At 48.2% G+C, this 23,561-nt stretch overlaps 2 protein-coding genes across 2 annotated transcripts in view; both read right to left on the bottom strand.

Moving 5' to 3' along the window:
* Nucleotides 1-566, bottom strand: part of Slc6a4 (solute carrier family 6 member 4) — a 44,594-nt gene extending 44,028 nt beyond the window's left edge. Inside the window, exon 1 of the mRNA XM_042692572.1 lies at nucleotides 512-566. The gene's annotated coding sequence lies outside the window, so the exon portion shown is untranslated. The remainder of the gene's footprint in view (nucleotides 1-511) is intronic.
* Nucleotides 567-10,367: 9,801 nt separating this feature from the next.
* Blmh (bleomycin hydrolase) overlaps nucleotides 10,368-23,561 on the bottom strand; it is a 50,900-nt gene continuing 37,706 nt past the window's right edge. The window contains exon 12 of the mRNA XM_042692457.1: nucleotides 10,368-11,309. Within this exon, the coding sequence (XP_042548391.1) occupies nucleotides 11,158-11,309 (152 nt within the window). The 3' untranslated portion in view covers nucleotides 10,368-11,157. The remainder of the gene's footprint in view (nucleotides 11,310-23,561) is intronic.

Genomic DNA, 23,561 nt, shown 5'->3' with positions numbered 1-23,561 from the left:
CTGCGGGTATTCGCGACACTCCCAGCGCACGGAGTCTCGGCCCACTTACGATCTCTCTAGATAACCTGGGTATTTGTGTCAACCCGAATTCTCCCTGCTTGCACGAAGCCACCGGGCGCGCGAAGCCAGCACCACACACACCCTGCACCGGCTCCAAAGCAACTTTTGCCCAAGTGCAACGCAACACTCGATCGAAGCCTCTCGAAACCGAGTCCTCCTCCCTCTAGTCCTGGCGGGATGGGAAGGGGGTGAGGGTGGACTCTGGCAAAGCTCCCCCATCCTTACCTCCAGGCAACTAAAAGGAACCCTTCAAAGCACGCCAGCACCGCAGAGCCCCCCAACCTCCGACCCTTGTACGCTCCCCAGCCGCCGCGGGGCTGCCGTGGCACCGGCTCTTTACGGCGGGCGGCGCAGCCCCGGCTGCCGGGTGAGAGAGGAAAGAGGGGAAGGCCAGGAGGGCTGGGACCTGCAAAGACGCGGGGGGTTAGACGCGCGCAGGACGCGGACCCACCTGCGGGGGGGGGGGGGCTGGGCAGGCGCCCGCACCCTCGCGCCCTCGAGGCACCCGGGCGGCCGCTGCGTGCGCGGAGCCGGCGCCCGCCCGCCCGCGCCGCACTATTTGTACTCTCGGCCCCTCACATGGTCTGATCTCTAGATAGCCGCCGCCGCCAAAGAGCTCTTCAAGAATTTTTTGCGTCACTCGGGTCCAATAAACTTTAGTTTCCGTACGCCGGCAGCGCGGGGCGTTCCGTGGGGCGCGGGAGGGGGCGGTGGAGCAGGGGCGTGGGGGAGGGACACGCGCACCCGGTGTGGTGGAAGCCCCCCGCCCGCCCCCCCGCGCGCGCACACACACACACACACGCACGACACGGTGCAGCTGCAAACCGGCCGGACAGGGCACGGGCAGGGCGCAGGATCCAACTTCTCTGCTCTTGACCCGGGGGTGGGGCGGGGAGAGGCTCCCCCACACTGACCGGTGACTCCCCACCCGGGACACCCCACCACCACCGCGTGCACCCCGCCTTGTATTCAGATCCTGCTCAATCACCTCCCCCAGGCGATCGCTACGGATCGCTTTGGACCACAGACCACCACCCTCCACCTCCCACCCCCGCCTTCACCCTGGTCCCCACCCACCCTGCCTTCTTTCCTCCCCGGCCCGGGTCTCCACCGAGCCCGGCCTGCCACCGGGTTGTGTGACTCCGCCGCGGGGAGCCACAGGGCCGGGTCCCATCCCTCCACTTCCGCGTCCTCGTCCTCCGAGCCTCCCGCAGCTGCACACCGTAATCGGGGAAGAATGAATGAATGGAGGACGCTCTCATTTTGTTCCCCGGCCCGGGTGCACGCCGAGTTTACGCGGCTCTCCGCGTGCGGATCTGCGGAAACGCTCAAGCCCTGGCGGCGCCCGGAAACCAAGCTCCAGCCCCAGGGCCCAAACATCTCCAGGGCTTCCTTCTGACCCCATTGTTTTGAACCTAGTGCGTCGTGTTGTCTGGCTCGTTTCTTTAGGAGCTAACAACGGGATGTAATGTTAGGAAGTTCGGTGTTCTCTGAAAGGCCAGGATTACAAAGAAAAGTGAAAGAGAATATTGATGGAGTCTTTGCATTAGGCTGTCGCTGAGGTCAGGGCCTGGGCTGACCCAGTCTGCTTCTCTTCACAGGTGTCCGGGGAAGAGGGTGATAGCCCACTTGAGGCTTAGAAAGGAAGGAGCGAGGACCCAGTTGGCAGCTCCTTTTGTTAGTACCTGGGGCAGTGGAAACCGGAGGGCAGCCCTGAGCCGAGCTGGCGCCCGCGCGGGGACTGAGCTGGGGAACTGGCCGCAGGTGTGGGCGGTGCCCCGCGGGAGGGATCGGTGCGGGGTTTGGGCGCCACCTAGTCGCCAGGGCGGGAACTGCAAGAAGAGCCGGGAAGCATCCCGGGAGCGCGCAGGTGCCGGGAGAGCCAAGAGAGGCTGAGATCCCGGGCAGGCTTGGGTATTGCATGCCTGGCCCAAAGCCTGGGGCAGGGGAGGGGAGGAACAGAGCCCTGGCCGGGGATGGGGTGGGGTGGGGACGGCAGAGCCCTCGCTGGAAGCCTCCTTCTCAGATCAGATCAACACATCTTTCAGTGGTTGTGTAGACCCGGGGACTGCACACATCCAAGGCAGTTTGGAAGAGGGGCAGGGGCGAGGGGAGCGCGAGACATCGGGGATGAGTGACTTTGGCACCAGCCTGGGCCTTTCTATGCTCTTTGTCCTCCTGTGCTGCTGCCCAGGTCCTCCTGACACCGCCCTCCTGGGTGGGCACTGTGCGACTGGATGGGACAATCTCTCCTGAGTGGGTTTGCGCGCTCACAACCCCAGCCCCCAGCCTTCCGTTTGGGGACCTTTCTGCCAGATAGCTGCTAACAATGTTTCCCTCTGCTGATTGTGGGAAAGGGTCCCTCCCATGCTCCTTTCAGCTGGGACACCCAGGTCACCTCCTCTCCTTTTGCTTACTGGCTGAGGGGCTCAGAAATACATCTCACAGATGCACCCTTCTTTTCTTCCCTGCTGCCACCCTGACCAGTGAGCACAAAATTGATCCAGGTGGCTATCCTTTCCAAGTGTCATCCCTTCCTCCTGCCCCTAACACTAGCTCCTTCCGCCAGCACCGTGCTCCCGTGATGGTCCAGATTCCCGTGGCCACAGTGCCCTGCCCAACCGCAGCATCCTCTCCCCATCATGAGATCCCCTCTTCTCAGGTCTGTCCTGGCACCTGATCCTGCTGCCCAGAGAGCTTCACTGGATGGCTTTGGAAGTCTGCCCTGTGTCTATGCAGCCCCTTCCTGGCCTGAGCACAACTGCAGCTAAGCCCCAAGGAGACAAGCAGGCAGCCAGAGGGAGAGGCAGGAGGAAAGGTGTTTCCAGGACAGGATGTACAGCTGCGACAAGCACCGACAAGCACGGGCTGTGCGTACCAAGGGAGCCGAGATGCATGCCAGAAACCCGGTGAGGAAGGGCATGGCCTGACACAGAGTGTGGGTGTGTGGGGAAGGTGATGGAGAGGTCTAAGGTGCTGATGGGCCCAGGATGGTGGGAGGAGGAGTTCAGGGGACCTTGGTGAGGAGTGCTTCTGCTCCCCAGCTCCAGTGCAGAGACAGTAGAGCTGAGGGCCTTGCGGTGTGATTGCAGAATTCAGAGCTTGTGGAAATGTGCTTATGCTCTGCCTCCACTGTTTGTATTATCCCCACCTTTGGTCCTCAGCTCCACTCAGACTTGAGCTCCTCCCAGCCCTGGAGTTCCTGCCATACAGCTGACCCCTCCTTCTCTCCGCCCAGATCCACCTGAGCTCCCATCTACCTCACTTCCTGCCCCCAGACTCTCCTGCTACCTGGATCGTGAAGGGTGCTTTGTGCTCCCTCTTGGAAGAAAGATGGCTCTTATAATAAGCCTTATAATAATCTTTCTCCTGTGCCTGCCTGCCTCTGCGTGGTCCCCTGGGATGGATGTGAGGGATCCTTCATCCACCACCACCCAAACCTAGCTAACTTAAAACTCTCTGCACTCAGTGATGATGACCACAGAAACTCAACCAGGCTGAAGCCACTTGAATGTGAGCCTCCCCCTCTGGAAGTCCTCCATGCCATCTGTCTGTCCAGCCTCTGCTGTTTGCATAGTGACAGAAGACCAAAGCCTCCACGTTCTTGTGGTCCTCTTGGGCCCAGCAAGGAGCAGTGGCATCTCATCTTTACAAGGATCTCCTTGAGCCATCCCCACTCCCACTTTCCCCTAGACAAGGGTGGCTGTGGTCCCTGCATGCAACCATGTTCACAGGCCCTTTGAGTCCTGATTGATTGCCCTGGGAACCCTGGGCTCATCCCTACTGGAGTCCCTGTAGCAATGGCCTCTGGCAGGCCCCCTGGTCCAGATGAAGACTTGTAAAGGGATTCTGGGGAAGGGTCCCTTGGGAGTGCTGGCAGGATGGGTGGCCATGCTGGGGTGTGGGAAAGGAACACAAAGATCAGGGTCAGCCCCAAGGAAGGCAGGAAACACTTGGTAGAGAAATTTTGTCTTGGTCAGCTTTGCTGAAGGGAAGGAAGGAGGAAGGAAGGGAGGGAGGAAGATAGGGAAGGAGGAAGAAAAGATTTTTTAAAAAAGGAATGAGAGATCCCATGCCTCCCACAAACCAGGGAATATCTCCAGAGAAGTCCTGGGCCCAGCTTTACTTATATTGCAGACAAGTTTCCTTCCCGAATGAGGCCAAATAACTCATCACCCGTGTCATTTTTATCTTCACTGCTCACATAAAACATATTTAGAGGCCAGGCATTGGTGGCTCACGCCTGTAATTCTAGCTACTCAGGAAGCTGAGATCTGAGGGTCACACTTCAAAGCCAGCTGGGAAAGGAAGTCCTTGAGCCTCTTCTCTACAATTAACTAACTAAAAACCGGAAGTGGAGTTGTGGTTCAAAGTGGTAGAGCACTAGCCTTGAGCAGAAGAGCTCAGGACCAGCACCCAGGCTTGACTATGTATATATATATATATATATATATATATATATATATATATATATATATATATATATGTTTTTTTCATATCTAGTAAGGATGCTTTGAGATGAGGTTAAATCCAGTGCTCTGCCGGGCACTGGGCACTGGTGGCTCACACCTGTTTGTAATCCTAGCTACTTAGGATGCTGAGATCTTTGCAGTTCAAAGCCAGCCAGGAAAGCCTATGAGACTCTTATCTCCAATTAACCACCAGAAAATCGGAAGTGGTACTGTGGCTCAAGTGGTAGAGTGCTTACCTTGAGCTGAAGAGCTGAGGGACAGTGCCCAGACCCAGAGTTCAAGCCCCACGACCGACCAAAAGTAAAAAAAAAAAAAAAAAAATCCAGTAATCTGCTCAGATTCCATGTGTTGAAAGCTGTAGGCCTTTGCTCCAGCTTTGAAGATCATTTTCTCCTCTATCCAATTTCCATTTTCTTTTCTTTTCCTTTTTGTCGGTTTTGGGGCCTGAACTCTCGGCCTGGGCACTGTCCCTCAGCTCTTCAGCTCAAGGCTAGCGCTCTACCACTTGAGCCAAGCACCACTTCCGGCTTTTTCTGCTTACGTGGTGCTGAGGAATCGAACCCAGGGCCTCGAGCATGCAAGGCAAGCGCTCTACCACTGAGCCACCTTCCCAGCCTTCTTTTGTCTTTTATCTTTATCCTTTGTATATATGTATGTTTGTATGGATGGATGTACGGATATGTCACAATGAAATCCTCCTCACTGTACCACTATTAAATGCTAAAAAGAAAACAGATTTGGGGGCTGGGGATGTGCCTGCTTCCTAGCAAGGTCCTATGTTCAAACTCCAACACAAAAGGAAGAAAGGAAAAAAAAAAAAAAAGGAAGGACAGAGGAAGTTGGGAAGGATAAGGCTTAGCAAAGTGTGGTAGTGTTTGCCTGTAATCTCAGGTACTTGGTGCTCCAGCAGGGGGCTGGGAAGGTGGCTTAGTGGTAGAGTGCTTGCCTAACATGTATGAAGCCCTGGGTTGGATTCCTCAGTACCACATAAACAGAAAAAGCTGGAAGTGGAAAAGAAGCTCAGAGATAGTGCCAATGCCCTGAGTTCAAGTCCCAGGACTGGCAAAACAAAACAAAAGCCGGGTGTCTGTGGCTCATGCCTGTAATCTTAGCTACTTAGGAGGCTGAGATCTGAGGATCACAGTTCAAAGCCAGCCATGGCATGAAAGTCCGTGAGACTCTTATCTCCAACAAATCACCAGAAAACCAGAAATGGTGCTGTGGCCCAAGTGGTAGAGCGCTCACCTTGAGCTGAAAAGCGCAGGGACAGCGCCCAACCCAGCGCCCAAGCCTCACAACTGACCAAAAAAGAAAAAAAAGAGAGAGAAGAAAAACAACAGATGTGACTAAGTAGTAGACTAAACTGCCTAGAGTTCAACCCCTAGCACCACACAGACACAAAAAAGAACCAAACAAACAGAAACTAAGAAAAGGGATTCAAGTAGTGAGAAAGCAAAGTAGACCCTGGGTACTTTTCTCCCCGCCTCCTCTTCTCTGCTTTATAGAACCAGAAGATCCACAGGGATGTTATTTTTGTTCCACTTAGCTCTACCAAGCCACTGTCACGGAAGCAGACTTTGGAACGATGTATAAACTTTCAATTGATTACAGCTGTCAGCAGGTTGGACACATTCAATCAGTCAGCCTCCCAATATTTACTGCAAGCCAGGCACAGGGGATCCCCAGGGTGGGGCGGGGTGGGGAGCCAGAGTTCCTGCCTGTGGGGAGCTGGCATGGAGTGCTCACTTGGGAGATAGGAGGTAAGAAACATATCCATGCCTAATTCCAGAAAGCCAGAGGGCTGTGAAGAAAATGGACTCCAGTAAGGAGGGGAAGGAAGTGGGAATTAGGGAGGAAACTGGCTACTTAGATCAGGTGATCAGCATGGCAAGAAGCACGTGGAGGAGGGCTTCCCTCCCTAACTCTTATTCCACATAACTGCAGCCTTAGGGGCTGTGTTCTGAATGAAAACCAAGAAACTCTCTGATCAGTTTATGCCTCCTTTCCACAGGCCCCAAGGAGCAAGAGACATCTTGCAATTAAAGTTCTGAACAAGTTGTCCTAAATGAGAGAGCTTGTCTGGAGTTATTTTCAAAACACCCAATTTAAATGACTAACAGCTGCAGTTGGCAGCCACGGTCACCCCACCAAAGAACAGGAATTACATGGCCTGTTGCTGCCACGATGACCCTGAACGTGGGTTCCACTATCTAGCTTTGGCTTTGGGACATACAGTCAGCATGACTGTACGTGTCTCAAGAGAAGGCCCAGGGCTTGGGACCTTCCAGACCTGAGTCACCAACTTTGCCTTCAGGTTACACTGTAAGGAGAGAATTCCGTGCCTTTCACTTCCCAGCTCACCTGACTTCCAGGAGTCGCAGCACCATTCAGTGTCTCCTCCTTGGATGCAGATTGTGGAGTTTTGTCTTTTTCATTCTTTTGAGAAGGATTCTCACCACATAGCAAAGGCTAGTCTCCACTGCCTTGGAATACTGGGTTTATGTACTACCATGTCCGGCTGGATCCTGATTTTGTTTGAAAAATGCCTTTTCTCTTATGTGCACGTGCACACTGATCTCCACAAAAAACCCGGTGCTGAACTCAGGGCGGCTCACACTTGCTGAGCTTTTTTTGTTCAAGGCTGGTTCTCGTAACATTTGAGCCACACCTCCACTTCCAACTTTTTGCTGATTAGTTTCTCAGATTTGTCTGCTAGGGCTGGCTCTGAACCATAATCCTCAGATCTCAATCTCCTGAGTAGCTAGAATAATGAGTGTGAGCCACCAGAACCTGGCTTGAAAAATGACTTCTATTAAGTATTTTTATTTACCAAGATTATCTATCTATCTATATCTATCACTGGATTTGGTTTAAGACTTTTCTATCCCTGCTTATGGGTGAGATCTGCTTTTTTTCCCCCCACTAGCCTTATGAAAGTTGTTTGAAATTTATATAAATTTTTTTTGGGGGGGTCTGGTCGTGGGGCCTGAACTCTGAGCCTGGGTGCTGTCCCTCAGCTCTTCAGCTCAAGGCTAGCACTCCACCACTTGAGCCACAGCACCACTTCCGGCTTTTTTCTTATGTGGTGCTGAGGAATCGAACCCAGGACCTCAAGCATGCAAGGCAAGTGCTCTACCACTGAGCCACCTTCCCAGCCCCTATATAAGAATTCTTTAGGCCATAATTTTTTTTTTTTAGGTCTGGTTGTGGGGCTTGAACTCTGGGCCTGGGCACTGTCCCTCAGCTCTTCAGCTCAAGGCTAGCGCTCTAACACTTGAGCCACAGCGCCACTTCCGGCTTTTTTCTTTTTGCTTATGTGGTGCTGAGGAATCGAACCCAGGGCCTCAGGCATGCAAGGCAAGCGCTCTACCGCTGAGCCACCTTCCCAGCCCCTAGGCCATAATTTTTTTTAAGTATTTCTTCTTAGGCTAATCAAGTATTTTTCTTTTTTTGGTCCAGTTGTAGGGCCTGAACTCTGGGCCTGGGCGCTGTCCCTCAGCTCTTCAGCTCAAGGCCAGCGCTCTACCACTTGAGCCACAGCGCCACTTCCAGCTTTTTTCTTTTTTCTTTTTGTTTATGTGGTGCTGAGGAATCAAACCCAGGGCCTCATGCATGCAAGGCAAGTGCTCTACCACTGAGCCACCTTCCCAGCCCTCAAGTTTCTTTCATGAAAGAAACTGAATCTCCTCTCAGGGTCTAGGGGTCCCGCATGGCTGAGCGCATTCAGGATGTGCATGCGCAGTTCCCTGAGGCTCTCAGGTGTGGCCTCTCTTCCCAACCTCTACATCATAACCTGAAGCTTGCTCGGACTCCCAAGACATGTCTCACGTAGGTTGATGTGTGTGTAAGAGGTACCACCCCTCGGCCCAGGGGAGAAAAGGTCCTAACAGATGTTCACGTTTTCAGGGACTTTTTTTTTTCTTTTGTAGGTCATATGGCTTGAACTTAAGAGCCCGGGTGCTGTCCCTGAGCTTTCTTGCTCAAAAGTAGTGCTCTACACTTTGAGCCATAACTCATTTTCTGGTGGTTAATTTGAGATAAAAGAGTCTCATGGACTTTCTTGCCTGAGCTGGCTTCAAACCTTGATCCTCATATCTCAGCCTCCTGAGTAGCTAGTCCACATACTAGACAAAATATATTGATGTAGCCAGGCACTGGTGGCTCACTCCTGTAATCCTAGATACTCAGGAGGCTGAGATCTGAGGATCACAATTCAAAGCCAGCCCAGGCAGGAAAGTCTGTGAAACTTTTTTGTTGTTGTTGGTCGTGGGGCTTGGGTGCTGTCCCTCAGCTCTTGAGCTCAAGGCAAGCACTCTACCGCTTGTACAGCACCACTCTGGTTTTCTAGTGGTTTTAAAGAGTCTCATGGACTTTCCTGCCCTGGCTGACTTTGAACCTCAATCCTCAGATCTCAGCCTCCCTAAGTAGCTAGGATAATAGGCGTGAGCCACTGGGGCCCAGCTTTGTGAGACTCTTATCCAGAAAACCGAAAGTGGTGCTCTGGCAAGTGGTAGAGCGCTAGCCTTCAGATGAAGAGCACTGGGACAGTGCCCAGGACCAGAGTTCAAGACCCATAATTGACTCCCCCCACCCCCCAAACATATTGATGTGATAATATAAATGTGTTTATCTTCTTCCTGAATGACACAGGGAACTTAGGATGGTAATTCAAATCACCGAATCTCACATATTTATTTTAGTAATCTTCTGAGCTCAGCAAGGCTTATTGAGTCACTTTTTTATAGATCCTACTCACCCCACTCTTTGCTGTGTCAATACATTTCAAACCCCTCCATATTGGATCATTTCCCTTTTTTGGGGCAAACTAATTTTTTTCTGAAAGCATCTTTTGTTTCACTCTTGTTCTGGAAAGGTGGTTTTGTTAGTATACAATTTTGTTGAGTATACAATTTTAGTTGTTTTTTTTTTCTCCTTGACTGGTACCAGAACTTGAACTCAGGGCCTCATGCTCACTCTGTTTGCTTTCTAGGTTGGTTTGCTATCATTTGTGCCTCAGCCTTTTTGCTGGTTGTTTTGGAGATGGGAGTCTTGTGGACTTCTCTGCCCAGGCTGGCTTCCAACTGTGATCCTCTGGATATTAGCCGCCTGAGAAGCTAGAATTAGAGGAATGAGCTCCAAGAGCCAGCTTCTTTCTCATAGCACTTTAAAGATATATTTCATTGTCTTCTGGTATGTATAGTTACTGGTGGAAAGTTAGCTGTCAATCTATTTGTCTTCACTTTGGGGATAATTAGTCTTTTCTGAATGTATTTATGGTCTGTGATCTTCACCATGATGTGTCCAGAAATGGAGAAATGGATTTATCTTGCTTAGAACAAGATTACTTGAATATAAACACTTTGCTGAAAGACTGAACCTTCATCTTGGAAAGTGCCATGAGAAAATATGCCTTGCAGGACTGGGGAGATACCTTGGAAGTCAGAGTAGCAGGGGGCAAGGGCACCAATGGAAATGCTCCTTAGGAACTCTGCTTATTTGTGTTCAATGGGTTGGAGACCAGTCTCAGTAGAATCCATGCTCTCCAAGCCCATCCTAAGGGGAGGCCCAACTGAGCCTCACCTAACACACCTGTGAGGACCTGGGGTCTGGGAAGAAGAATCCAGTGGAATGGCAGGCCCCAGGCCCTCTGAGATTTGGTGCCTGAAAGTCCTTGGCAGAAGCCAGTGAGGACCAGTGTAGGCTGGGAAGGATGAGATGCCCTACAGAGGAGCTAAAACAGGTAAGCCCTGAACCTCCCTGCTGAACTCCTGCTACCGGGTTGTTCTCATCTGTTGCTAAACACTTCTCAGATAGATCAAATAAGCCAATGTATTCTCATTTAGCAAAGTGTTTTATTCAAAAGCTTCTCAGCACCATCTAGTTGTCAGAAAGAATGAGTATCACCTTCTCCTGCACACCCAACCCCAAAGCAGAGGCAGAGGTTAAGCCACTTGGCGAGAGCCCCATGATTATAACTGAGACCGTGATAAGGTTTTGGTTTTCTCTCACCCACTTTCTCTAAGCCTCTATTTAACTTGCAAGCAAAGCTGCGCCCCACAGTTCAGAGCAACAGGAAGGAATCATGTCAGACCTGATCAACCTCCCATTCTTGGGTTACCAGAGGCACATGAAATTACCTTGAAAAAACTGAATTTAGTGACTGCCATCTAGGAAGGACAGCGATCTGTGAGGAAGCATGCAGTTTTCGAGAGCTAAATCTTAGCCAACCCTCTCCCACACTACTCTAGGAACAGAGCACGAAGTCCATTTTCTCTCCATACTCCTCAATTGCTCATCTTTTTCTGTCTTATTACAATAGACACCGATGACCCTTTTGACAGTTAGAACAAACAATTACATCTGATTAAACGCTAAGAGATCCTGAGCTGTTGGAGATGAGTAGATAATATTGACCTGATCTTTCCCTTTTTTTCCTTTATGAATATTTTGTTTCACTGTAAAGTACTCTTCCCCGAAGAGGTTCCTGGAGGAGACTGGAAATCCAAGAGTCTGACGGTGTTTTTGGGCACACACTGCCACTCATGACACTTTGGCTTCAGTCCCTGGATCTGTCCTCGGCAGCTATGTCAGGCCCCAGGGGAGGAGGGAAGAGCCGGAGGCAGTATCACTCCGCCAAAGCCCCCATCGGGTCCCACGCCGGCAAGACAATGGGCTCCTGTTCTAACACAGCTAGCACCTCTTCAGGGACGTGCTTCTTGTCCACCACCACCTCGTAGACAAACTCCGAGAACCACTCATCAGTCATGCACAGGTAACCTGAAGAAGAGAACAGAGGCCTTGTGAGTCCAGAGAACGTGGCGTCCTTTGTGAGAGTGCATCTGTACAGCTTCCCACCTGTTAATATCATTTAATCCAAGGCTTCTGGGCAATTCTGTGACGCACACAGGACAGACATAGCTCTATTTTTGGCAAGTAGGCTCACAATACTAAGTGAACTCAGGTCACCCAGAGCAAGTTCACAGCAGACGTGTGGCTTGTTCACACAGCCACCCCTGAGAGATAACAGGCATGCTTGCTGGTCCCTGTTGCCCTGCCCACCCTTGGTATAACTGCTGCTCTCTTCCTCTGTTGTACTCCCACAGCAACCAGCTAAGCTGGGGCCATGCCACTTTCCCAGGTAGCCATGCATTTGCAGCTGCTACTGTGTGTGTCAGAGGTCACCCCGTCCTCACTGTGTCTCGCAGACAGCTTTTCTTCCATCCTTCTCAGGAAGGCTCTAGGATGTAGAGATTCCTCCAGAGGGAGAAACTGTGCCATGTGTTATACACTTGGCCACTCTTCTCTGAAAGGGTTTGTGTAAACCAGAGTCTGAGCTGTGCATTTCCTACTGCCCCAGAGGGCTGCCCTGGAGCACCACAGCCCACACATTCACACTCTTAAAATTATTAAAGATCCCAAAGGCTGTTTATGTGTGTTACAACTATTGATATTTATCATATTAGGAATTAAGGGTGGCCGGGTGCTAGTGGAAAGCCAGCCTGGGCAGTAAAGTTCATGAGACTCTTAGCTCCAATTAACTAGTAATAAAAGCTGGAATTAGAGCTGTTACTAAAGTGTTAGAGTACTGGCCTTGAGCAAAAAAGAGCTCAAAGACAGCACCTGGGCCCCAAGTTTAAGCCCCCAAACCAGCATTAAAAAGACCAACATTAAAAAAAGAAAGAAAGGGGCTGGGAAGGTGGCTCAGTGGTAGAGCACTTGCCTTGCATGCCTGAGGCCCTGGGTTTGATTCCTCAGCACCACATAGGCAAAAAGAAAAAAGCTGGAAGTGGCGCTGTGGCTCAAGTGGTGGTGCGTTAGCTTTGAGCTGAAGAGCTGAGGGACAGTGCCCAGGCCCAGAGTTCAGGTCCCACGACTGGACCAAAAAAATAAATAAAATAAAAAGAAAAGAAAAGAAAAAAAGGAAGAAAAATTAAAGAAATTAAGAGTTAAAAATAAAAGGGTTGGGAACATGGCTAAAGTAGTTAAAGAAGCTTGCCCATTAAAGCACCAAGTCCTAAGTTCAACCCTAGTACTGTACCCCCTCCCCAAATTAAAAATCAACTTGCTTTAGAATAAGATTAATACAAATAGTATGCATGTGTATGTGGGTGTGTTGTGTGTGCACACCGGTCCTGAGATTTGAACTCAATGCTCTAGGTGAGGTCTCTGAGCTTTTTATTTATGCTCAAGGCTAGTGCTCTAACACTTAGAAACAGCTCCACTTACAGCTTATTTTTAGTAATTAAGCGGAGTTAAGAGTCTCCTGGACTTTCCTTTGGGCTGGCACTTGAGCCACAGCTTCACTTCTGGCTTTTGGGGGGGTAGTTAATTGGATAAGTCACTTGACTTTCCTGCCCAGGCTGGCCTCGAACCATGATCCTCCAATCTTAGCCTCCTGAGTAGCAAGGATTACAGGCATGAGCCCCTGGCATCCAACCCACAAATAGTATGGTTTTTTTTTTTGGGGGGGGGAGGGGAATGGGATATTACAGTCTCTAAAAAAAAAAATCTGTGTTTCAGTGAAGTAGACAAAGAACATCTGTTTACATAGGTATGTTGTTAGTGAAAGGAAAACCCTGCATAACCTGTAAAAAGGTACTGGGGATCCACAGGAGTCCTCAGTCTACACTTTGGAAACTGCTACTCTTAAGAATGATTTAAATAATTAAAAGGCAACATGGTGGTAAGTCTACTTTTGTAAGACACATGGCATGACTGGACATAATTTAACATGAAGACACAACTGCTTCACAGGGGCCATGTATGCTCAACCTGCCTTTTGCCTCTGACAGCTCATCTTAACGACAATACATGTGTCTTCAAGACAAAATGCCATGACAAGCATTCAAGTGCAACCAGGCACACAGTTCAGCAGTGGGACACCTGCACGGCATGCAGCAGGAGACCCTAGGTCCCATCTCAGTACCACAAGGGTGAGCAGTGCCACAGGGCTCTGACCACATCTTGTTGCCTCCTGTGCCAGTGCTCCTTTCAGAGGTGGACTCAGGAAGCAAAGAACAGGGCAGTGTTGGCCTATGCTACTTCAGGGCTGTCTATGGTTTTGCTTGGGTCACTTAACCTGAACGTCACCTATACCAGTGCCACAGTTGTGCAATTCTAGCCACCGAAGCTTTGTCATCTGAAGGGCTAACTAGTATCATTTCTTGCTGCACTTTTTCAAAAGGAGGTGTGAGCGAGCAGGAGCCCAAACTGTTCCTCCTCATGCTTTCTGAGTTTCAGTCCTCACCACAACGTAGTGGTAAATGCCTTCATCCCAGAGCAACTCTGGGCAGTAAGGCAGGGAGTGGACAGAGGCAGACTCATGTAATAAAGTTCTGTGTCCTTATAACAATACTATCACCATGCAATCAAATGAGTCTTCAGAGAAGGCTCAGAGAAAATGGACAATAACTATATCTACACTATCTTGTTCTAAAAGCAGATCAGATTAAGTCCTCACAAATTAAATCTCCTATCAATTGTAATCCACCCTTTCCATGTCCCTGCCAAGAGGACCTGCCTTGATTAGTGTCTCTCTTCAGGATATGAGTTCTTTGGGGCCCACAAAAACCTCACAATCTAGTTGGCTGGCGAGTAATTGTACTCTGAGCACATAATGGGCTGTGGCTCTGTAAGTGTTGACATGATGTCTGGGAGTCTGACTGGGAAGATTGGGATCAGTGTGTCTGAAAGTCAGGAGGGCAGTGGAGGCGGGCCAGGGCGCCCTCACAGCCAGCACACTGGCAGCCATTGGGATTAACGGAAAGCTGCAACTCTAGGGCCCTAAGCTCTCTCGCCACTAGAGACAAGCCAGAAGGAAAAGAAAATAAATGTAAAAACAGATAGTTAGAAAGTCAGCGTTAGAAAACAAAGTGAAGTCTGGTACCGGTAGCTCATGCCTGTAGTCCTAACTATTCAGGAGGCTGACATCTGTAAGTCAAGGTTCAAAGCTAGCAGTGACAGGAAAGCCTATGAAACTTATCTTCAATAAACTACCAGAAAGAACTGGAAGTGGAGCTGTGGCTCAAGTGATAGAGCACTAGCTTTGAGTAAAAAAAAGTTCAGAGAGAGCGCCCAGGCTCTCAGTTCAAGCCCAGGACTTGCACCAAACAGAAGTGAAAGAGCAGAAATTGCCTGTACTGAGAGACCAGTGTCTGTGGACTCAGCTGTGGACGGCGAGGCGGGGCCCTCAGAAGAGCTGCCAGTGTAAGAGAAGGAAGAGCTTCCCTGAGTTTTCTGAAAATTTGCCAAAGATCTGAGATTTAAACCTCTCAGACTATGGTGACAAATATTATCATTTATTATTTGGAAGTATTTTATATTTTTGTTGTCTTTGTTTTATGAGGTATTTCATCTCACTTCTGATTTGTGGGTAATTATTTTATTTTCAAATCTGTATGACAAAAATATTGTCATGTTGACCATGATGGTATCCCAGCACTCAGGAAGCTAAGGATGGAGGATTGTGAGTTGGAGGACAGCTTGGGCTATATGTAGTAAGACCTTGCCTCAGAAAGGCCTTAAAAGATCTTAAAAGAAAAGACCAAGTTATCTGTCCTGTCTGGGAAATCTGTTTAGCAGCTCAGACCTAAAGAAGCTGGACTGACAGACTTCATTAAGACACCACCAATCTTTCACGAATGCCCTAACTCAGGGTTCAGAAAGGCTCCCAGAAAGAAAAAACCTCGGTTGTCTCATGTTCCAAACTTTCTTTCTTTTTTTTTTTGGGGGGGGGGGGGGTCAGGTCATGGGGCTTGAACTCTGGGCCTGGGTGCTGTCCCTCAGCTCTTCAGCTCAAGGCTAGTGCTCTACCACTTGAGCCACAGCGCCACTTCCGGCTTTTTTCTTTTTGCTTATGTGGTGCTGAGGAATCGAAACCAGGGCCTCATGCATGCAAGGCAAGCACTCTACCACTGAGCCACCTTCCCAGCCCTCATGCTCTAAACTTTCTATTACACACAGAAAACATCTCAAAGAGCATGAGTCAGTGACATAAGACAAAGCTGCAAAAATATGTAGCAATGTGCAAAAGTGTAGCTGATGGCTCATGCCTGTAATCCTATCTCCCCAGGAGGCTGAGATCTGAGGATCAAGGTTTGAAGACAGCCCAGATAGAAAAATCTAAGAGACTTGCCAGGCACTGGGTGGCTTACGCTTATAATCCTAGCTACTCAGGAGGCTGAGGGTTGAGGTTCAAAGCCAGCCTGGGCAGGAAAGTCCATGAGACTCTTATTTCCAATAAACCACCAGAAAACCAGAAGTGGTGCCGTGGCTCAAGTAGTAGAGTGCTAACCTTGAGCTGAAGAGCTGAGGGACAGCACTCAAGCCCAGAGTTCAAGCCCCAGGACTGACATAACAAAAAAAACAACAACAAGCCGGGCGCCAGTGGCTCACGCCTGTAATCCTAGCTACTCAGGAGGTTGAGATCTGAGAATCGCGGTTCCAAGCCAGCCCGGGCAGGAAAGACCGTGAGACTCCTATCTCCAATAAACCACTAGAAAACTGGAAGTGGCGCTGTAGCTCAAGTGGTAGAGCGCTCGCCTTGAGCTGAAGAGCTGAGGGACAGCGCCCAGGCCCAGAGTTCAAGCCCCATGACTGACAAAAAAAAACAAAACAACAAAACAAAAACAAAAACTAAGATTCAAGGTAGCTCAAGTGGTAGAACACTAGTCATGAGCAAAAAGGTTCTGAGTTCAAGCACCAGTACCAGCGTGCAAGTGCATATGCATACACACACACAACCACACACTAACAAATACTCTATAATTGCAACTGATACAAATGCAGATGCACATGAAGAAGTACTAAAAGCAATCACAAAATGGTAATTTTATGCTAGGGGGTATATAGTTTTCTCCCCCAAATTTCTGAAATTTTACATTGCTTTTTGATTACTTATTACCCTAATTAAAAAATTACCCAAATGAATCATGCTTATTATAAAGTATTTTAGAAACATGGTAGGAGGAAGAAAAGACAAATATAAATTTGGAAATTATCTACAATCCACCATTGGGATAAACCTTGTTCCAACTTTACATATATGCTTTGCAAAGTTTTACATGTATGTTTAAAAAAAACACAGGGCCAGGTGCTGGTGGCTCATGCCTGTAATCCTAGCTACTCAGGAGGCTCAGATCTGAGGATCTCGGTTCTAAGCTAGCCCGGGCAGGAAAGTCTGTGAGACTCTTATCTCCAATAAACCACTCGAAAACTGGAAGTAGCGCTGTGGCTCAAGCAGTAGAGCGCTGGCCTTGAGCTGAAAAGTGCAAGGACAGAGCCCAAGCCCAGAGTTCAGGCCCCATGGCCAACCAAAAAAACTCCCACAAGGCTGTGAAGGTGGCTCAGTGATAAAGTGCTTGCCTTGCATGCATGAAGCCCTGGGTTTGATTCCTCAGCACCACATAAGCAGAAAAAGCCGGAAGTGGCGCCATGGCTCAAGTGGTAGAGCCCTAGTCTATAGCTGAAGAGATGAGGAACAGCGCCCAGGTCCAGAGTTCAGGACCCACAACTGACAAAACCACAAAACAAAGCAAAACAAAGAAAACACAACAAGCTGGGTACCGGTTGCTCAAGCCTGTAATCCTAAATACTCAGGAGGCTGAGATATGAGGATCATAGCTCAAAGCCAGCCTGGGAGGCCATTCCATGAGACTTTTTTTTTTTGGTCGGTCATGGGGCTTGAACTTTGGTCTTGCGCGCTGTCCTTGCACTCTTCAGCTCAAGGTGAGTGCTCTACTGCTTGAGCCACAGCGCCACTTCTGGTTTTTGAGTGGTTTATTGGAGATAAGAGTCTCACGGACTTTCCTGCCCGGGCTGACTTTGAACTGCGATTCTCAGATCTGAGCCTCCTCAGTAGCTAGGATTACAGGCATGAGCTAACAGCGCCCAGCTCCATGAGACTCTTATCTCCAATTAACCACCAGAAAACCGGAAGTGGCGCTGTAACTCAAGAGTAATTTTGCCTTGAGCTGAAGTGCTGAGGGACAGCACCCAGGCCCATAGTTCAAGCCCCACGACCGACCAAAAAACAAAAACAAAAACAGAAACAAAAAAACAACCAAAAACAACGCCCCCCCCCCCCAAAAAAATTCCCACAACAATGCACCATACACACTTTCATCACTAAGTACCACACATGCTGCTTTTCCAATTATTCTTTCCATTTTGATTTTTAAAAAAAATCATAGATGGAAGGCACAGGTCAAGTGGGAAGGCATAAGCCATGAGCAAGAAAGTGTGACAGTGTGAGAGTTCAACCCAGTATTAGTATGCACACATACACATGCGTACACCCACACGCTATATGCATCTACACACATATATACGTGTGTGTGTGTACATATGTGCAGAGTGGCTCAGTGGTATATCACCTGTCACTATCAAACATGGAGCCATGAGTTCAAACCCCAGAACCTCCAAGGGAAAAAAAAAGCAACACAGCTCATCAGAGGGTAAGAAGGGTATATGACTGTCCCATCTATGGGCACTCTGTGTTAGGTAAACACAGTCACCTTTCCAGCTGAACTGATCCTATCTTACGATACACACCTCTTAAATTTTCATATTTGGCAGAGAGTGTGTATGAAGAACACTTCATGTGACAGACAAAAAGCACTCTGAATCCTGGGCTCATCCACATCTGTTCTAGTGTATTTATTATAAGCATTATTGTAAGACACTCATTCATGCAGTATATTAGAAGGCGATAAGTGATATTGGAAGGAATGACGTAGCAGTGTTACCATTGAGTGCTATGGGTGATATTCAGTGTTAAATACAGTAGCCACGAGATCTTCACTGAGAAGATGACACTGGAACAAAAACAACACTGCTGAGAAGGTGAGCCACGGGGAAGCTGGTGAGAAAGCATTCTAAACAGAAAGAACAGTAGGCCTTGCAGTTTATGAACTGCAAGCAGGCTTATAACTTTATATAATTATAATTTTAAACAAAACAGACCAATTAAAATAATCAAGTTCATGCCGTAAGTACAGAATCAAGGATCAGGAGAGCAGCAGCATGATATAAATAGAAGTAGTTAATATATACATAGTGTTAATAATAGTGTACACACACACACACACACACACACACACACACACAAACACACTCACTCACAACTGTACTCTGGTCACTGAGACCCAAACTCAGGATCACAAGCTTGGTATACCATTCAAGCCATACCTTCAACCCGTTATGCTCTTTATTAATTTTTGATAGGGTCTTACTTTTTTGCCCCTGCACCTGAACTAAGATCCTTCTATTTTATACTATGTCATAGCTGGGATGACAGGCATATACCATCACACCCAGCTTTTTTTTTTGGTCAGTCATGGGACTTGAACTCTGGGCCTGGGCGCTGTCCCTCAGCTCTTCAGCTCAAGGACAGCGCTCTACCACTTGAGACACTTCCTGTTTTCTGAGTGGTTTATTGGGGATAAGAGTCTCACAGAGTTTCTTGCCGGGGCTTGCTTTGAACCGTGATCCTCAGATCTCAGCCTTCTGTGTAGCTATGATTACAAGCGTGAGCCACCAACGCCTAGCCAGGTTCCCTTTTTCTTTTTTTTTTTTTTTGGTTGGTCATGGGGCTTGGGTGCTGTCCCTGTGCTCTTCAGCGCAAGGCAAGTGCTCTACCACTTGAGCTATATTGTTACTTCCGGTTTTCTGGTGGTTTACTGGAGATAAGAGTTTCACGGACTTTCCTGCCCGGGCTGGCTTTGAACCTCAATCCTCAGATCTTAGCCTCCTGTGTAGCTAGGATTACAGGTGTGAGTTACCAGCACCCGGCCCAACATCATTTTATAATGTGTACATGTGTTGACTTACTGCAATACCGTAATAACAAAGAACTGGAAATAATCCAAGTTCTGTTGGTAAGGGGACTGTTTAAATAAACTGGTACATCCAAACAATGGAAGATAAGTCAGTGTAGTAACACGGACACACACTCATTAGGAAATCCTCCAAGTCAGGCTGTTAAATGAGGTGAGAGAGAGGCAGTGCAGGGTATCAAGTATGCCACAGCTGGCAGGGGAAAAGAAGGAAATAGGAATTTGTATGCATAATTCTACTTTTTTTTCCAGAATGATACAGCAGAAATCAATAGCAATAGTAACTGAAAGAAGAAAGGAGGGAAGCTTGACACAGAAACCACATCCATTCTCTCCACACCTTTTAGTATTTTTTTTTTTTTTGTCAGTTGTAGGCATTGAACTCTGGGCCTGAGCTCTTCAGAAGGCAATTACTCTACCACTTGAGCCACAGCACCACTTCTAGTTTTCTGGTGGTTAACTGGAGATAAGAGTCTCAGACATTCCTCCTAGGGCTGGCTTTAAACCATGATCCTCAGGTCTCAGCCTCCTAAGTAGCTAGGACTATAGGTGTGAGCCACTGGCGCCTGGCTTCTTTTGGCATTTTGATTTTAACACGATATAATGGTGTTTTTTAAAAAAATGTTTTTATCTATGAAGAGAACTATACTTTAAGCAGTGTGCCTGTGGCTCATACCTCAAAGCCAGCCTGGACAGGAAAGTCCCTAAGACTCTTATCTCCAATTAGTCACATAAAAAGCTGCAAGTGGCACTGCGGCTCAAGTGTAGAGCACTGGCCTTGAACAAAAGGAGCTCAGGCACAGCATCTAAGCCCCAGAGTTCTGGGGTGGGGGAGAAGAAAAAGAATTATACTTTAGAAAACATATGTACCAAAGAGGAATAAAACACAGAACAAAACCCTTCACAACACATTATCACGTATTTTCCCTCACTCTGATTTTAAACCTCATAACACTTTGGGCATGCAGAGTAGGCTTTAGTTGTCTAAGTCCTACGGCCAGTAAGCTAAGCATACAAGAATCTAGGTCTTAACCAACAAATTGGATCTTTTTACAGGGCTCAGCTTCCTCCAACAGAGGTCTCAGCAACAAGCCTTGGCTGCCAGGCAGGCAGTCTGGCAGGTAGTTACGGCCTCAGCAATAGGTAGCAGCAAGGAATCCAGCTCTGGCACCTGACTAGAACCGTTCTTGCCTCTCACAAATCCCACAACAGCAGTCAGGAACCCAGTTTCTTTTTTTTTGGGTCCGGTCATGGGGCCTGAACTCTGGGCTTGGGCGCTGTCCCTCAGCTCTTCAGCTCAAGGCTAGCGCTCTACCACTTGAGCCACAGCACCACTTCCGGCTTTTTTCTTTTTTGCTTATGTGGTGCTGAGGAATCGAACCCAGGGCCTCATGCATGCAAGGCAAGCACTCTACCACTGAGCCACCTTCCCAGCCCAGGAACCCAGTTTCTGTGGTGTCTCTTTATGAGCTATTTTGTCTCTTTAAATCAGAGATGCTATTTGTTCTTGGTGCCTGTATTTAAAGACTGGAAAATAGGATGGGCTGGATATTTTAAAAAAGCAAGTCAGAGGAAGGGAACTAAAACAAACACTTGGAATTGTGTGCCATTTGGACAGTGATCTGAGATGAGGCTGCTCCCCACTCCAGAGTAAACAGAAATGTCTGGCTGCAGAGTGAGGGCACATTTATGTTCCTGAACTTTTGCTGATAAAAGAAGAGATACTCAGAGAGCCGGATATTACTGGTGGCCTCTCAGAAACAAAGGCTACAGAAGGTACTATTTCCCTGGTGAAGACACCAGGGAAAATGAGACGTGGTGAGACGGAAAGTTTGGACAGAAGAGGGGTTGTTTGGGTTTCTGTTTTGTATTTTTTTAAGCCACCAAACTAACTCCAATCAAGTTCAGTGAGCAGAAGTGTATCCACCCTGAGAAAATGCCTGCAACTAAGGAACCCAGAAGTTACCTGCTCACCTCGGGGCTGGTCTCCTTCCCCTAATGGGGAGTGCAAGTCAGGCAAGTCTAGAGCATGAGTACACAACCAGACCAGGAGAGGAAAAGTACACATGCATGTGCTATCTAAGGGTCTATTTTCCCAAGCAACTCAACGATTTCCCTCTGACCCCAACCATCACAACTCCTATTTTCTTTAGGCCTCAGAAGCACCATGACTGGCAGACCATATTATTTCTTGGCCTCACTGCTCTGACTTGTTCAAAAGCACCCTCCCATGCCAAGAGTTGCCCTTCTCAGTTATCATTTTCCTGGCTGGCCACAGCTGACAGGAAGCACCAAAGCGAACTCACCCCATAGAAGGGTGAGGTGACTTGCCATCGGCCTGCTTGTCATCCCATGGGTATTCTGCACTCACTCCTACGTTATGTTTCACGCATTCAATGGAGACTTGCAGCCTCAACATCCCAGCTTCAACTTCCTGCCCCCACTCTACCAAGCACTTAAAGGAACTAAGTACTAAATGCTGTTGAAATAATACAACAGGACTGTTGGGGTCCCTTCACCCCTCCCAAAGTTTTCCCAAACCAGAAATCCAAGCTGATGCCTTCTCCTTTGACACCACTTCTGCCTACTCTGCCACTATACCCCTCATGTCCCACATTCTCCCTGACACCACAGAGACCTGTGTCTTCTGAGGAGCTTCCTCTATTCCTCACCCTTCTCAATAATTTTGTCTTCAATGTCTCCTTGTCTTCAATGTCTCCCCACTGAAGGGCTCTCTTTGGTTCTTTCTAGCTACATGCCTTCTTTCTTGGATAAATCATCCCTTCCTTGCATTTCTCGGTCTATTTATCCTTTATCTTACAGTCTGAGGAGCACACCATGAATGCCACGTCTGCCACATAACAGCCCTCTTCAGATCCCTTCCTGTGTCCCAGAAGATTAAGTGTAAATTCCTCTGAGGGTCAAGACACTCCTTCCACCATGGCCTGTGCATGGTTCCCTGCATCCCATCAATAAATGTGAGCTGATGGTACTGCTAATGGTTTCTGCTCAGCATCAGGTTTATTCACCTCCACTGCTTTCTCTCACGAAACTGAGCCCACACTACGGGGTGGGCATCCATCGGTAGCTGTGGAGCAGCACAATGGTCATGGCCAGGTCTGTATGAATTCTTAGAGAGCCTGAGTTAGAACAATGGGGCAGTCCTCCTCTGTGTGTGGCGGGGAGGGGAGGGGAGGGGAGGGAAGTCCAGTTTTGTATCACCTTGCCCTCATTAGCCTAGAACATCAGCAACAGAAGCAAGAACAGCTAGTATTTTGAGAACTTCTTATGTGTCCAGCAGATACAATCATTATGTATGGTACAAATAAAAAAGCTAGACTCAGATCAATAAAATAGCACAGCCAAGGTGAGAAAGCAGGAGAAATTCCCAGGCAGTCTGGCTCCAGATTCTATGTGTAACCCTATCTTTCTTAAACCAATGCAAACATTCCTTGGAGGTAATCTGGTAAAAAACAAAAACAAAACACAGATTCACAGATTCTCCTATAGGTGAAATGCACACAAAACAATCAGACACAAAGGAAGGCCTAAGGAATTGGTCACCAATATAGCACTTATTCTAGCAAGCACAAGGCTTGCAGTTCCGTCTCCAGTACCACAAGCAAACAAACAGTACCATTTGAGAATTCTCCCTGAAGCTGATGCCTGACTATAGGTAATCTCAATAGTGAGTTCCCATCCTCACAATGGTGGCATGGTGGCCTTCTCCAGTTACACTTGAAGGAAGTCCTACTGAAGTAGAAACCATATGCCTCCTCTATTGTACTCTCATGTTCTATTTTTGCATGAGTCATGTGGGCTATTTGGTAAATAAAGATGGACAATGAAAAGTCCTTCTATAGAAGAACTCAGATATCCACAGTGACATTGTACCCAAGCTTGGAGAGACATGAAAACTCTTTAGGGATAAGGTAACAAGTTTGTATCTTGCTCTCTTCCCAGAAATCAGACACCTCAGCCTTCAGGCTCAATTACATTGCCTGTAATTTACATTATTTGAGCTAGAAATCCAGAAATAAACCTCAAACAGATCCACAGGTAATCGTCCTTTGTAAGTCACTTATGCTTTTAAGGAAGCTATGAGATCTTAATTCCTCCCCTATCCCTGATCCTGCCTAAGCCAAGGAAGTGAAAACCTCTCAGTAAGTTTCCATTTCTTCACACCAGCACAGGT

The sequence above is a fragment of the Dipodomys spectabilis genome, unplaced genomic scaffold (genome assembly GCF_019054845.1).
Source record: "Dipodomys spectabilis isolate Male_0828 unplaced genomic scaffold, ASM1905484v1 ptg000004l, whole genome shotgun sequence".
NCBI lineage: Eukaryota > Metazoa > Chordata > Mammalia > Rodentia > Heteromyidae > Dipodomys > Dipodomys spectabilis.
Note: the sequence above shows the minus strand (reverse complement) of the source record. Positions and strands in the feature narration are given on the sequence as shown.